Source organism: Heptranchias perlo, chromosome 2 (genome assembly GCF_035084215.1).
Source record: "Heptranchias perlo isolate sHepPer1 chromosome 2, sHepPer1.hap1, whole genome shotgun sequence".
Classification (NCBI taxonomy): domain Eukaryota; kingdom Metazoa; phylum Chordata; class Chondrichthyes; order Hexanchiformes; family Hexanchidae; genus Heptranchias; species Heptranchias perlo.
In genome coordinates, this window is record NC_090326.1 from 57,385,562 (window position 1) to 57,399,427 (window position 13,866).

The 13,866-nt window shown below is 41.5% G+C and overlaps 1 protein-coding gene across 1 annotated transcript in view; it reads left to right on the forward strand.

Annotated features, from left to right (window-relative positions):
* Window positions 1-13,866, forward strand: part of myo10 (myosin X) — a 262,007-nt gene that overhangs the window by 102,221 nt on the left and 145,920 nt on the right. Inside the window, exon 3 of the mRNA XM_068001886.1 lies at window positions 2,268-2,426. Coding sequence (XP_067857987.1) covers window positions 2,268-2,426 — 159 coding nt within the window. The remainder of the gene's footprint in view (window positions 1-2,267; window positions 2,427-13,866) is intronic.

Here is a 13,866-nt window from a genome sequence, read left to right on the forward strand (position 1 = left end):
GTGAGACTTCAGAAGCAGCAGTCAGGCGAGTGATGACACACAGCTGGAACTTTATTATTAATTCCTACCTCATGTTTGGTATAAATTCAAGAGCACAAAAGACCATTATGTCAAGAACCAAGGCTGCTAGTTATTTTAAAGCAGTCTTAATTTATTCCATGTGACTCCACTTTGCTACGTTGAGTGATACAAATGGAAAAGATGAGCCAAGATGAAGATAAGACTTCACTGAAATTCTCAGCAGCAGCAGTGCTGAAATCAAAGCTCTGCTTCTGGTTACATTCATTACTAAAAGGGGGCACAGGATTCAATTGTACGTTTACAAAGCCATAGGATTGATCAGCCTGGCTTTGTTCTACCACTGATTTTGTTGATGCTTTTGAGGCCAAGCAGTCCAGATCCATGTCAGTACAAGATGAGCAAGTACGCAGCTTTCCTGCAGCTCCATTATTTTTGTCCTTGTGAACTATGTTTTCATGTGATGCAGTGGTTTTGACTTGAAATTACATTAGATCGTAAATTAGCTATAGACCAGTACAGTATTCAGTCAGTTGAATCATGGCACTTTGACAGTTATGGAATACCACATTCCACAGCCTGTGAGGGCCCCTCTCTTATTTTGGTCTGCAGTCTTTTGTACGGTGTCTACCCTTTAGCGAATTGGTGCGTGTAAAGTTTAGAATTTTATGTTGGTGAAAGCATATAAAACTTTATTAAAAAAAAACCTCAGTAATCCCTTGTTTCCTTACTGCCAATAATAAATTTAAAGTAAAACAGTTGTCATACCAGAAATCTTCAGGGGCCATCTGCAATAATTCAGGCAGCTAAAAGGAGTCATCGTTTATTGGCATGTTAGCTGTCTAAACAGCTAAGTGCAATTTAAATGCTAATTGTGTGCGTGTGTTTCCTTCTATTCCCTTCATAATTAGACCCACCATCATGCATCAAAAATAAGGGTGATGCTTCGTTTGTGCCAAATGAACAAGGCTCACCGCATAGTGTCTGAGCTCATTTGGGAACACAGGAATGGAGGGAGCAGATGCTGTAAAGTTGGTTTTAGAAACCTAATCATATGAGCCGTGTGTTTTCACTGCACGCAAGTGCAAGCTTCTGATCTGGATGATCTCGGAATTTTTTTCCAATTTGAAAGTGTAATGCCCATGATAGTGTGCATGTATGTTTTGCTATTCAAATTGGCATAATGTCTCAAAGAAGAAGGAAAGCCTGGGGAAGTACTTTGTGCTGATATCAGTTCCTCCCCTCCCCTGAGGCTTCCTTCAATTTTAGCAAACTGATAATGAATGTCCAGCTAGGTTTGTTTTCTTTTTAATTCTTACTTTTCTAACAGCTTTGAGGTTTTTCTCTGTCTTTCTCTTCTTTGAAGATCATTTGGAGTTGGTGGTAGGGGAGCTCAGCAGCCTCAAAGCCCTGTGGGTGAGGGGGTGTCTTCTCTTTTTACTCTGTGCTGTCTAGCATTTATGTAACTTATTTAAGATTGTACACTAAACCTTGACATTCCTTGGAATGTGATCCCAGCAATTAGGCCAGGATAGCGCCTGTCGGTGACCTTCGCCATTGACCCCACCGGACTATGGGATCAGCGGCTGATCAACTTGTCTGCGTATAGGGTCACATCTTGGGCGTCCACCTACCCCAAATGTGGCTTTGGTGCCTGGCCTGGTGGTGTTGGAGTCCCCGCCCCCCACGCCCCCACTCCAGAAATATTCAACTGCTGCTGTAATAAGAGCTTTCAAGACTGAGATCAATAGATTTTTGTTAGGTAATGGTATCAAGAGATATGGAGCAAAGGTGGGAAATGGAGTTGAGGTGCAGATCAGCCATGATCTAATTGAATGGCAGAACAGGCCCAATGGGCTGAATGGCCTATTCCAGTTCCTTATGTTCCTATAGCATTTTTTAAAAAAAATTTTGGCCAGGCTTTTTTTTGTACTTTCTCCAACCTATTTGGATCTTTCCGAGTAAAATAATTAAGTTACCATAAACGTGGGATCACAACTTCACCGGTTACAATTTCAAAACATCTATAGAGAGGGAGACCTGATGCTTTAAACCCATTAGAAATGATATTAAATAAATGATGCAATGCTTGTGTGATCACGATTTTCATTTCATTGGTATCCATCAACAAAATGATGGCAAAGAAGGTTAACCTGCATCTGACCCATTAAGCACTGACCATTTTGAATGCAGTTATGTATCCAGCATGTTCACATATTAATTTTGTTTTTCTCTCTCTTTTTAAACAGGTGTACACTTATAAACTAAATGCCTTAACCAGGGAAAAAGTGGTGACCATGCATCCAACCAGCATTGAGGGTGTTGAGGATATGGCGACCCTGGCAGACCTGCACGAAGGGGCAATCATGTATAACTTACACATTCGCTATAAACAGGACAATATCTATGTAAGTACAAAAAAGCACAGTGCAGTCACTGTTGTACCAGTAAATGGTAATGGCCATTCTGTGCCAACAACCATGAGAGGATGGCCAGTCAATTCTTAACTCCTAGACTGTGTACGAACCCACCTTTATTATTTTTTTAAAGAAGCTTAACAGTTTTTCTTTTTCCTCTATTTTGGAAGTGGGGGCAACTTCTTCAAAAAAAAATCTTTTGCTTAAAACTGGCTCCAAAAATTTTTTTGTTTAATTGTGCCAAAAAATATAAGAATAGACCTGGACATGTGTATAATATGCATCAACTAGACAGGACAGATTGTCTTGGCAGCTCCTGGGAAAACAATTGCACCTAAACAAGCTAACTTGTCTGAAGGGTTAGTATTTCAAAGAATAGTACTGCTTAATAGTACAAAGGTGTAGAGTGGAGTAATTTTGCATTGTCATGTTCATAGTTTTTCAAAGAGCATAATATTTCTCTGAAGTGAGAGACCTTTGAGGGATCAAGATTACAGAATACCACCTCTCTCTGAATAATTCTATTTAAGAATCAGTGAAGATAAATTTCAAACAGGGTGCTAGGTTATGTTCACAGGACAATTCACTACAAAACAAAATGTACAATTTTGTCCTTATACAAGATGTTGGTCAGGTCTTTATTTAGAATACTAAGTCCAGTTGAGGTCCCCTTACATGGTGGGGGATAATGAGGTTTTGGAAAAAGTGCAGAGGAGGGTCACTAGATTTATTCCTAGTTTAAAACACCTGAGCTGGGTCTGTATACTTTAGAGAAGCCTAGACTCAGGGACGATTGGATTGAGATTTATACAATAATGAAGGGATTAGATTGTTTTCACGTGTATTATTTCAAATGGTTAGGTTAGGGAGGACCAGGGATCACACTTACACGGCACGTAAGGGCAGAACTAGGTTGGATGTTAGGTGGTTCTTTTCTCAAAGAATACTAGACCCATTCATCAGTTTGCTGGCTCATGTGGTGAACCTTGATTCACTGTAATCTCGAAGAGCGAGCTGGATCTGTTTCTGGCTGGCGATCACACCATACGAGTTAGGTACCTTCTAATGTAAGTCAGGGTTAATGTGATCTTCTGGACTAGCTTTGATTGCCTAGAGGGGTTGGAGAGGAATTTTCCAGAATTTATTCCCCTAATTGAGCTGGATTTTTACCAGGTTTTTCGCTTCGCCCAAGAGATTACATGGTTGCGGATGGGTAGGGAGTGCCTGTATTGTGATGCATACAACAATAACAACTTGCATTTATATAGCACCTTTTAATGTAGTAAAACCACCCAAAGTGATTCACAGGAGCGTTATCAGACAAAAAAATTAACACTCAGCTGAAGGAGATATTAGAACAGGTGACTAAAAGATTGGTCAAAGAGGTAGGTTTTAAGAAACATATTAAAGGAGGAGAAAGAAGCGGAGAGGTTTGGGAGGGAATTCCAGAGCTTGGGGCCTCGGCGGCTGAAGGCATGGCCGTCAATGGTGGGGCAAAGTTAAAGGAGGTTACAGAGATGTGAGGCCATGGAGGAATTTGAACACGAGAATGAGAATTTTAAAATCGAGGTGTTGCCGAACCAGGAGACAATGTAGGTTAGCGAGCACATGGTGAACTGGACTTGGTATGGGCATATCACATCACGACTATGGGACAGGCTGGATGGACCAGCTGGTCTTTTCCTATCTGACACTTTAGTATGTCCATATGTTCATGTTACATAGTTTATTTATTTTATGTTTCATGAAATCGTCTCCCTGAATATTCATAAAAACGTATTGAAGCATTGCTACATAAAAATATGTCCTACTAGTGTAATGTGCATTTTATTTTCCTAGAAAATGTTCTATAGTATATTTATTAGCATATTATGATAATGCAAACTTGTTGCTGCATTAGATGTTATTATTAAACAAAATGGCTATTTAACCTAATAAAAGGATTAATGCACTTTTACTTTTTGTAGCTGTACGTTGTGTTTGGCGAACGGTACGGCTTGCTATGCTGTTAATGATTAAGAATGTTGCTTTGAAGTGGCACAGTCCTACTGCTTTCAGTCATTTTATTGGCATCCTAGGGTCATAGTAAATAGGCTAATTAGCTGCTGTTGTCTTGATCTTATTTGGCACTGCCCCTCATCTATTGAAGCATCTTGCTCCTGATCAATCATTTTAAATTGTGTGTTTGTTCTTCTCTCAGTGACAGGTAATTCAAAAGATATGAGAAACCATCCTTTATGATAGTTTATTGCAGCCAGGTTTAAAATTATGGGAATATGTTTTTCAGCATTTAAGGAATTTGCTTCAATTAGCAAACCAGGCCTTGATGTCATTTACTGAGTTACTATTTTGGAAGTTAAATCCAAGTAACACAGGTTAAGAAATGTCCCAAAGTGTAATGACAATGTTTAGACACCTGTTCCCTTAATCACAGTATATAATTTGAATTGAGTGCAACTTTTTAATCATTCAGTTCATAACAATTCAGCAATTTAATATATTTTTAAAAAAATCATTGTTTTAAGTGAGCCGTAATTTCACAATTTTTATTATGTATAAAGTGTTAAATAATTGGAGTTATAACTTAAAAATATTTTGTCTGCACAAAGATCTGAGGAGTTTTCATTGCCTTTAGTGCGGCTTTTTTTATATAGTTGTCACTAGGATTTTAGTGAAGCATAAGGTGAGGCATTGCCATCTGGTGGCACCATCTAACACTCAATGTCACTGCTGAGTATTGAACACCCGTCCTTTTCAAAAGTGGGCTCATTTGTATTTTGCCTAATTTTGGTCCTAAATTGCAGCTCAAAGTTTTTCCGAAATCAAGAACAGCAACTTTCTGCCTGAAGTCTAAAACCCTTATCCTTGTCTTTAAATCCCTCCATGTCCTCAACCTGCCTTATCTGAGCACCCTGACTCTGGCCTTGTGTGCACCCTCCCCCCTGCCTACCTCACCCCAGCATTGGCAGCGGAGCCTGGGTGCTACTTTCTGGAATTCTCTCCCCAGACCCTTCTGCCTCAATATATCCATCGGTAAATCGAAGCTGACATTGGTCAGAAATTGCTTGCAAAATAACAGTGATCAGCTCACCGTTGTTAGTGGCGAAATGGAGGAGCAAGTTCCAGTGTTCGCATGTGCACGGTGAATTGTGGAAATCCGGAACTTGCTTCTACTGGTTCGCCGGTGATATGACAGCTTCGAATTCAAGGGATATCGCCAGCTGGAATCAGGGCAATCATTGAAAAACCACAAACATGCTCATCTGCCCAGCTGGAAAGTAGCTAATATCGCCACAAAACAGGTACTCTTAAAAATACCAGGTCTAAACTAAGCTTTAACTGCACGATAAGTCTTAATTTTTAGCTGTTTGGCAGTTATTAACTTTTTTTAAAAATGGAGTCTCATTACCCCTTATTTTCATAGTTTTTGGTCATTAAAAAAACTTTTTTTAAAATTATTTTTTTTACATTCCCCTTCTGTCACTTATTTAATTCAATTATTTCATACCCTCTCTTTTTTTTGCTGTCTGTAACTTTTTAAATTGATTTTAATGTTGTACCTTTCACTTCCTGGTTTTAACGTTGGAAGCCTGTAGAGACAGTTAACGCAGCTTGTCAAAAATGCCGCGATCTGATTGATCGAGGGGAGAGAGCGATCCTCTCCCTTCTCCCATGGGTCCTAGCTTCACTGGAGTTAATGCTGGGCTCTTCTCCGCTTCCTATTGGAGGAAATGTCCAAAGTAAAGACCCACAGTAAGTTAGTGGGTTAGTATAAATCTGTGGAGCGGCGAGCACTGTTGGTTCACTGCTCCGAACAATTTCTGCCCCATTATTTTTTTTAAAAACAGGCATTTTGGGTGCATTCACAATGGACAAGTTTTGCGTCAGTGTGAAGCAGAAACTGAGTGCCAATTTTGATTGACTGATGTATCAACATCAACAACTAGAAGCTGAGAGGTTGTTTCCTCTGGCTGGAGAGTCTAGAACTAGGGACATAGTCTCAGGATAAGGAATCGGCCATTTAAGACTGAGATGAGGAGGAATGTCTTCACTCAGAGGGTTGTGAATCTTTGGAATTCTCTACCCCAGAGAGCTGTGGATGCTGAGTCGTTGAGTATATTCAAGGCTGAGATAGATAGATTTTTGGACTCTAGGGGAATCAAGAGATGGGGGATCGGGCAGGAAAGTGGAGTTGAGGTCGAATGAAAAAACCCTAAATGTTTTACGTGGTTTCATTGACATTCGCTTTAATCTGATTTATGCCTAGAATACTCAACCATGATCTCAATGAATGGCGGGGCAGGCTTGAGGGGCCATATGGCCTCCTCCTGCTCCTATTTCTTATGTTCTTATAACAACATCATCATTCATTTTACATTGTTTACACATATATAAAAAAACTGCATCCCAATGTGCTTCACAGAAAGTGTAAACAAAATGGACACTGAGCCAGGAAAGGAGATATTAGGAGGGTGATTAAAAGCTTGGTTCAGAAGATGAGTTTTGAGAATTTTTTTGAAAGAAGGACAGAGAGGTGGTGGACAGGCAGAGGGGTTGAGGGAGAGAATTCCAGGGAGTAGGCAGTTAAAGGTTCTGCCTCCAATGGTGGGGTGAAAGGGGGAGGATGCACAAGAGGCTAGCGTCAGAGTGCCCAGATAGGGTGGGGGCGAAGCCATAGAGGGTTTTAAAGACTAGGATGAGGATTTTAAACTTCGGGAGTTGGGGAATAAGGAGCCAATTTAGGTCAGCAAGGACTGGGATTATGGGCAAGTGGGACCTCATGTGGGACAGGATACATGCAGCAGAGTTTAGGACAAGTTGGAGTTCATGGACTGATTGGGGGGGTGGTGTTGTGGAGTAGTCGAATTTAGAGGTAAACTGACTGGAGTGGTGGAGTGAGACCTGCTCGTCTAGGGAGTCTTGCTTAGCTTCTTTCTTATGCCCGTTTGGTCCCTGATGTCCAATTCAGTCTGCGTTTGCACTGTTTTGACAGTGTGTGCAAAGTTGAATCACTTTGCACCAATGCTATATGGAGAATGAATAAATCCTAAATGTTTTACATGGTTTCATTGACATTAGCTTTAATCTGATTTATGCCTAGAATACTTAGTTACAATGTAGTCATATTTGTCCCCAACATTTGAAACATTATGATCGTAATCTTGTTATCCGCACTTTCCATAACTTTCCTTGAACATTTGTAACATTTTTGTACTTTCCAATCTGACAATATTGGCAATAAACCTGGAAGTGAGTTGCATTTAAAGCACACTAGACAACTGACTATCTTCATTATAGTGTAAGAAAAACAGTATAGCATGGGGCACCCAATGTGCTTTAAGTGTCTGGTGACAGCCCTGTTTTAGCCATTTTAGTTGTGCTTTTTGATCGTGTCGGACACGCGTGGAAACCCATCATCAGGGTTAAAGAGTCTACAAACCAAGTTACTGAGAAATCCATGCAGGTACAGTTTCTGCTTGCCCAATATGGAGTGCACATCCTTTCTCTATAGGACACACCCACTTAGGCAAGTCCAGAGGTCTTGGAGGCAGGTTGGCAAGAGCCAAGGCTTAGAGCCTCCAAGTGTTACAGGAGTACTGCTGAAGTTTAACCAGCACTTAGCACTGGCAAGCTTCCTGCTGCTTGTCCATCCAGGACTATCCTACCAGGACTATCCTACCAGGACTATCCTTTCCGCATCGTTCACCTGAGGAAGGAGGTAGCCTCCGAAAGCTTGTGAATTTAAAATAAAATTGCTGGACTATAACTTGGTGTTGTAAAATTGTTTACAATTGTCTACCTGGTAAAGGCATTGGCTTGCAGCGTTATCTAGAACTAAGTAGGAAGGATCCTAGCTCCTAGTGACAGGCTTACCCTTCCAAACCCCATTAATGAGTCAACTGGCTGCTCAATCAGTTGTGCCCTAAAGTAATGCCGACCTGCTTGGCTCAAGCATTGTATTACCAGTTTGCCACAGAGGGTTGACTTGATTCCAATCTTCTATCACTAGGCATATCACCTTCAAGCCATCTCAACCCCAATGATGCCCTCTTTGCCTAGTCATTAGTTGGTTATTGAATAGCTAGCAAGTATAAGTTTCAGCCATCATTATGTGAACAGCAAATGCCAGGAGCTTCTCACGAATGACATGGTGATCAGCCTAACTCACCACAAAATGTATGAGTGCATTGCCAACTGCCTTCTGAACACATTTTGGTTATAAAAGATTAAAATAAATTTCAACTGGGGCAGCAGTTAATTTAATTAGCACTTTAATTGGACCCAGCATGCCTGAGATTTGGAAGGATAGAAATCAAGCAGACTTCCCGCTGCTGACTGCTACCCAGTTCCTGCTGGAAACTGTGCTTATGTGGACATCAGGTGAGGACATGATTGAGTAGTGCTGTAACACTCCACAATTGAATAGGCTGCAGATGCTCACTGTCTGGGCTTACACATTTAGAATGGTCACTTGGGGAAGGTATTGGAAAGTGCCCAGCAGTCATGAACCATACCCCCAGCAAGAGTCAGTGCTTTAAGGAGGGGGGGGGAATAATGTGCCAAATTTCTTTTTTTGTGATCCATTTTAAATGGATTCGGCTATATATCAAATTCACTTGAGGTTAGTTTAGGACTTACAGCAATGCTCAGCATTTTGAGAAATATTTGTGGTCAGTACAGATTCTTAAGCTTGCCCTGTCCACTGTATTTGTCCAATTTTATAACCTCAAGGGAGCATCATGTTTTGAAATGACGAGTGTTCAACAGCAGATAGTCTTGTTATTATAGCCGTGGTATCAAGAGCACAGACTGACGGCTGCCTTGCAGAAAAGGTTGGGTGCATGCTTTGTACTTGGCAGCCTGTCAGCATTCAGAAATGCTCAATGGGGAGAGGAAGTTGTTGACATTTCGCAGAGGCAAGTTCATAGCCTTACTGCATGGTACTGATTACAGCCATCTGCCTGACGCCTAATCAACCAAGTAAGCTTTCAAATTGTTCAGCCTTTTGTACTTGGGTCTAACCAGGGCCTTCGAATCAGCTGTTAACAGTAGCAATTCTGGAATAAGCTTTTGACTTTTTTTCCTCCTCCTTGGAATTCTGCTCTGTAATTTTCTGACGAAAATTGTAGTTGGGAGTATTTGGCAGAACGTTTTTTTTAAAATAACAGCTGCGATTGAAAATTTCACATTTTAATAGACAAAGTTACGAAATAGCTTTAACTGTAAAATATGTTCATTTTTACAGAAGTATTTTGTGGAAGATAAACCTGTTTACAGTATTTTAAAATCCTTTTCTCTATATCTTAAATGAACATAAACGTTAACAAACTTGTTAACGTTTGTTACTTTTCAGGACAAATTCCTTGAAGGACTTGGGGTAGAAATTTTTCAGGCATAAAATAGGCCCACTGGATGGTCCCACTGCCATAGTCATGGGGCCCATTTTTTCGGCATCCCAGGCAGGCACCTAAAATGGGTGTTAGGCCCCTTGAATATGTAGATTAGGGGCCCTACGCCAGTTCAATTAGTCACCCCAGAGTTCTTCAGTGGCTGCCATGGCCACTAACCAGAGACCATTTTTTAAAATCTTTTTCCAAAAAATACTTTTCTCTGGAGTGCCCCCCCCCCCCCCCAGCTCCACAGGAGTTCCGATAGCCCACTCCACTCCCCCTCCTGGGACTTAGCTGAGGGCCACTGCTGGTGAGGCAGGCAGCCCAAATTCGCTTTCTCCTGAAGGGAGAGCTGCTCTATGGAGGCGCAGTGAACACCGGCAGCTCACCCCGAGTCTGGGCCAGGCAGCAGGCCCAGACTAATTTCTACCCCTTGAAGTTCATCATTCAAGCTGTTGCATTTATACTTCAACTGTAGCATTGGTGCAAAATGGATCCAGCACTGAAAGTTGCAGATCTGGAGTTAGGACCCATCCTGATTCCAGAACAAAGCTTCTTTTGGTGATAATAAATTTCTGCCCACCAGTTACTAACTGACTGACAAGTGGGAATAGTTTTTCCCTACTTATCTCATCAAAACCCCTTGTAATTTTGAATTCCTCTATCAGATAGCCTCTTAACCTTCTCTGTTCTAATGGAAGGAACACCCAGCTTCTCTATTCTCTCCTCATAACTGAAGCCTCACATTCCTCGTATTATCTCCGTAAATCTCTTCTGTACCCTCTCCATGCCTTTGACATAAATCTTAAAGTAGGGTGGCCAAAACTGGACACAGTATTCTAACTGTAAGCCGACCAGTGATTTCTATAGATTTAGTATTAACTGATTTGCTTTTTTTGTACTCCAGGTCACTATTTATAAAAGCTAGGATCACATATGCTTTATATATTATCACATTTTTTATTCTGCTTTATTCTGGAGACTTGATTCAAGATTTACACTACAACTTTAGCATTGGTACAAACTAAAACCATGATGTGGAGATGCCGGTGATGGACTGGGGTTGACAATTGTAAACAATTTTACAACACCAAGTTATAGTCCAGCAATTTTATTTTAAATTCACAAGCTTTCGGAGATTTCCTCCTTCCTCAGGCAAATGTTTCAAGAGCTCCTTGAAGCCTACGCATTTATACATATAGAACAATACATGGTGTTTACAGACTGCCCCTGCAACTGCCCGTTGCCAAGGCAATCACCGTGTTCAGACAGAGAGGTGTCACCTGCAGAACCCCCGAATACACATTCAACAAAAAAACAAACAGGGAAAAAAAAGAGAAAAAAAACAGAGAGAGGCAGAAACATCCGGAAGGCAGAGAGAGCCAGCAAATGACCCATTATATTAAAAACAGATAACATTTGTTCGCTGGTGGGGTAACGTGTAGCGTGACATGAACCCAAGATCCCGGTTGAGGCCGTCCTCATGGGTGCGGAACTTGGCTATCAATTTCTGCTCGACGATTTTGCGTTGTCGTGTGTCTCGAAGGCCGCCTTGGAGTACGCTTACCCGAAGGTCGGTGGATGAATGTCCATGACTGCTGAAGTGTTCCCCGACTGGGAGGGAACCCTCCTGTTTGGTGATTGTTGCGCGGTGTCCGTTCATCCGTTGTCGCAGCGTCTGCATGGTCTCGCCAATGTACCATGCTCTGGGGCATCCTTTCCTGCAACGTATGAGGTAGACAACGTTGGCCGAGTCACAGGAGTATGAACCATGCACCTGGTGGGTGGTGTCCTCTCGTGTGATGGTGGTATCTGTGTCGATGATCTGGCATGTCTTGCAGAGGTTACCGTGGCAGGGTTGTGTGGCGTCGTGGACGCTGTTCTCTTGAAAGCTAGGTAGTTTGCTGCGAACGATGGTCTGTTTGAGGTTGGGTGGCTGTTTAAAGGCGAGTAGTGGAGGTGTGGGGATGGCCATAGCGACTACAATGTAGTGTAACCACACAGCGCCTACAATGTAGTGTAAATGCAGCCCCAGAATCATAGGAACAAGATCATTAAATAATTGCATATTTTTGAGAAGAAACCATGTATTGCTACATAAATTGAAGCAAAATCACATTTTTTCATTTCTTAACTCCCCACATTTTGACCCTTGTGAATATTGTGAATATTTATTGAAACATCTGCATTTTTCTCCAATTCAAATGAACGTTTCATTAAACTATACTAACTGTGTTGGGTACAGAACTTATTCTCAAAAGCATTTTAATATTTTTATTCAATGAAAGATTGGGATGAAGGTTATTTGAAATTTAAGACTAAAAGCATCGTTTCAGTCTGAATTTTTATTGCTGCCTCTGATCAGTTGTGTGTATGTCCAGTTCTCTTACTATACCCAAATCAACACGGTTACTTTCTTCAAAATGAGATAGTTACATGATAATGAAAGCAAGACCAAATGTACAAAGATCTGATTGCAGGTTAACTGGTGTTATTATATATTCTCTTCTAATTTAGGATGTTACGCTTCTATTGTCAGATATATCCTGTTTACAACATTTGTGGTATTTAATTTATCTTTTTTATTTTATCTTTCAAAGCAGAGTTTCTAAATATCAATTTGTATTTTCATGTCTAATTTAGTTTGTATGAAGATAATCCAATCTAAATAGCTCAGGCTTTACAAGTAGAGTTACTCCAACTCGGTTCGTATTTCTGAAATGATTAAATTACCTATCCAGTACATTGGCTGAAAATGATTTTCAGTTTTAAACCCTTTGGAGATTAACATCAAAGATTTATAACTGCCTCGAGTGAATCTCTCACCTCCTAGCGATGGGGAGGGGGATTTAATGTGGGAGATATTTACTTGGATTAAATTCAATCATTTTTATACTGGGCTACTTGCTGACCTGCTGTAACACTAGAATTTAGAGCAAGTGTCATTTCACAGCATTAGTAGAAATTGGCTTCAGGAGCTTGTGAGTAATTGTTAGTGTGGCAAACTAGGGTGTGTGCGTGTGTGTGTGCGGCAAGCTAGTGAGTGAGTGTGAGTGTGTGCGCAACCAGCTAGTGTGAGTGTGTGCGCAACCAGCTGGTGTGAGTGTGTGCGCAACCAGCTAGTGTGAGTGTGTGCGCAACCAGCTAGTGTGAGTGTGTGTGTGTGTGTGTGTGTGTGTGTGTGTGTGTCGCAAGGTTTGCTTCAGGCACCAAGTCTAGTGTAATCATTTACTATTTAGTGTGCGCTGGCTTGCAGTAAAGGAACTATGGAGAGGATTTTTTTTCTCCGTAATACTGCCCAAAAATGGGCAATCCCAAGGCAGAGAATCGAGGAAATTGGGTTGGAGAGGCCTCCTACCAAATCCCAGCCCCTAAAACTGACCGCCAAGATTTCTCTCTGTTTCCGACGACAGCTGCCCACTCCCTGCCTTCTCTGACGTACATAAATGATGGGTGGATGGGGCTGAAGACTCCAGTGGATTTCCCCCTCCACACTGTCAATGGATGAGAAGGCCAGAAAGAAGAGGCAGTAGGGGGGCTGTGGCAACAGAGGTCTGGCAGCGTTAATGTTGAGACCAGCAAGATTATTCTTTTAAATCACTTCAGTTGCCTCCTGCCGCTCACCATAAAGAATCCTTGCAGCAGGGCTAGAATTATTTTTGGTCCTTTAACACTTATCAGCCAGGCAGTTAGTGACCAGTCCCTTTTATGCAGCTGTAAGGGCAGTGCTGCAGCAGAAAAGCATTTCCCTTCCCTGCAGTGGCAGACTCCTAATGCAGAGCAGAAATATTGCTGGGGGTCAACCCTGAATGCCTAATTTGGCATTCGTTGACACTATATTGACAATCTCCTTCAGAGAGACCACCGGATGCCTGGTGCAGTAGGAGTGCTCCGTTGAAGGGCCAAAAGCATATAGTTGGAATGGAGCAGTTGAGAGAGAATTAATACTTTGTGCTATACTTCACCTGGGAGAGCTTGATGCTGACACCAGCTGCCCAAAGTGGGAAGTGTTTCCCATCACCTTGATGAACATAAAATTC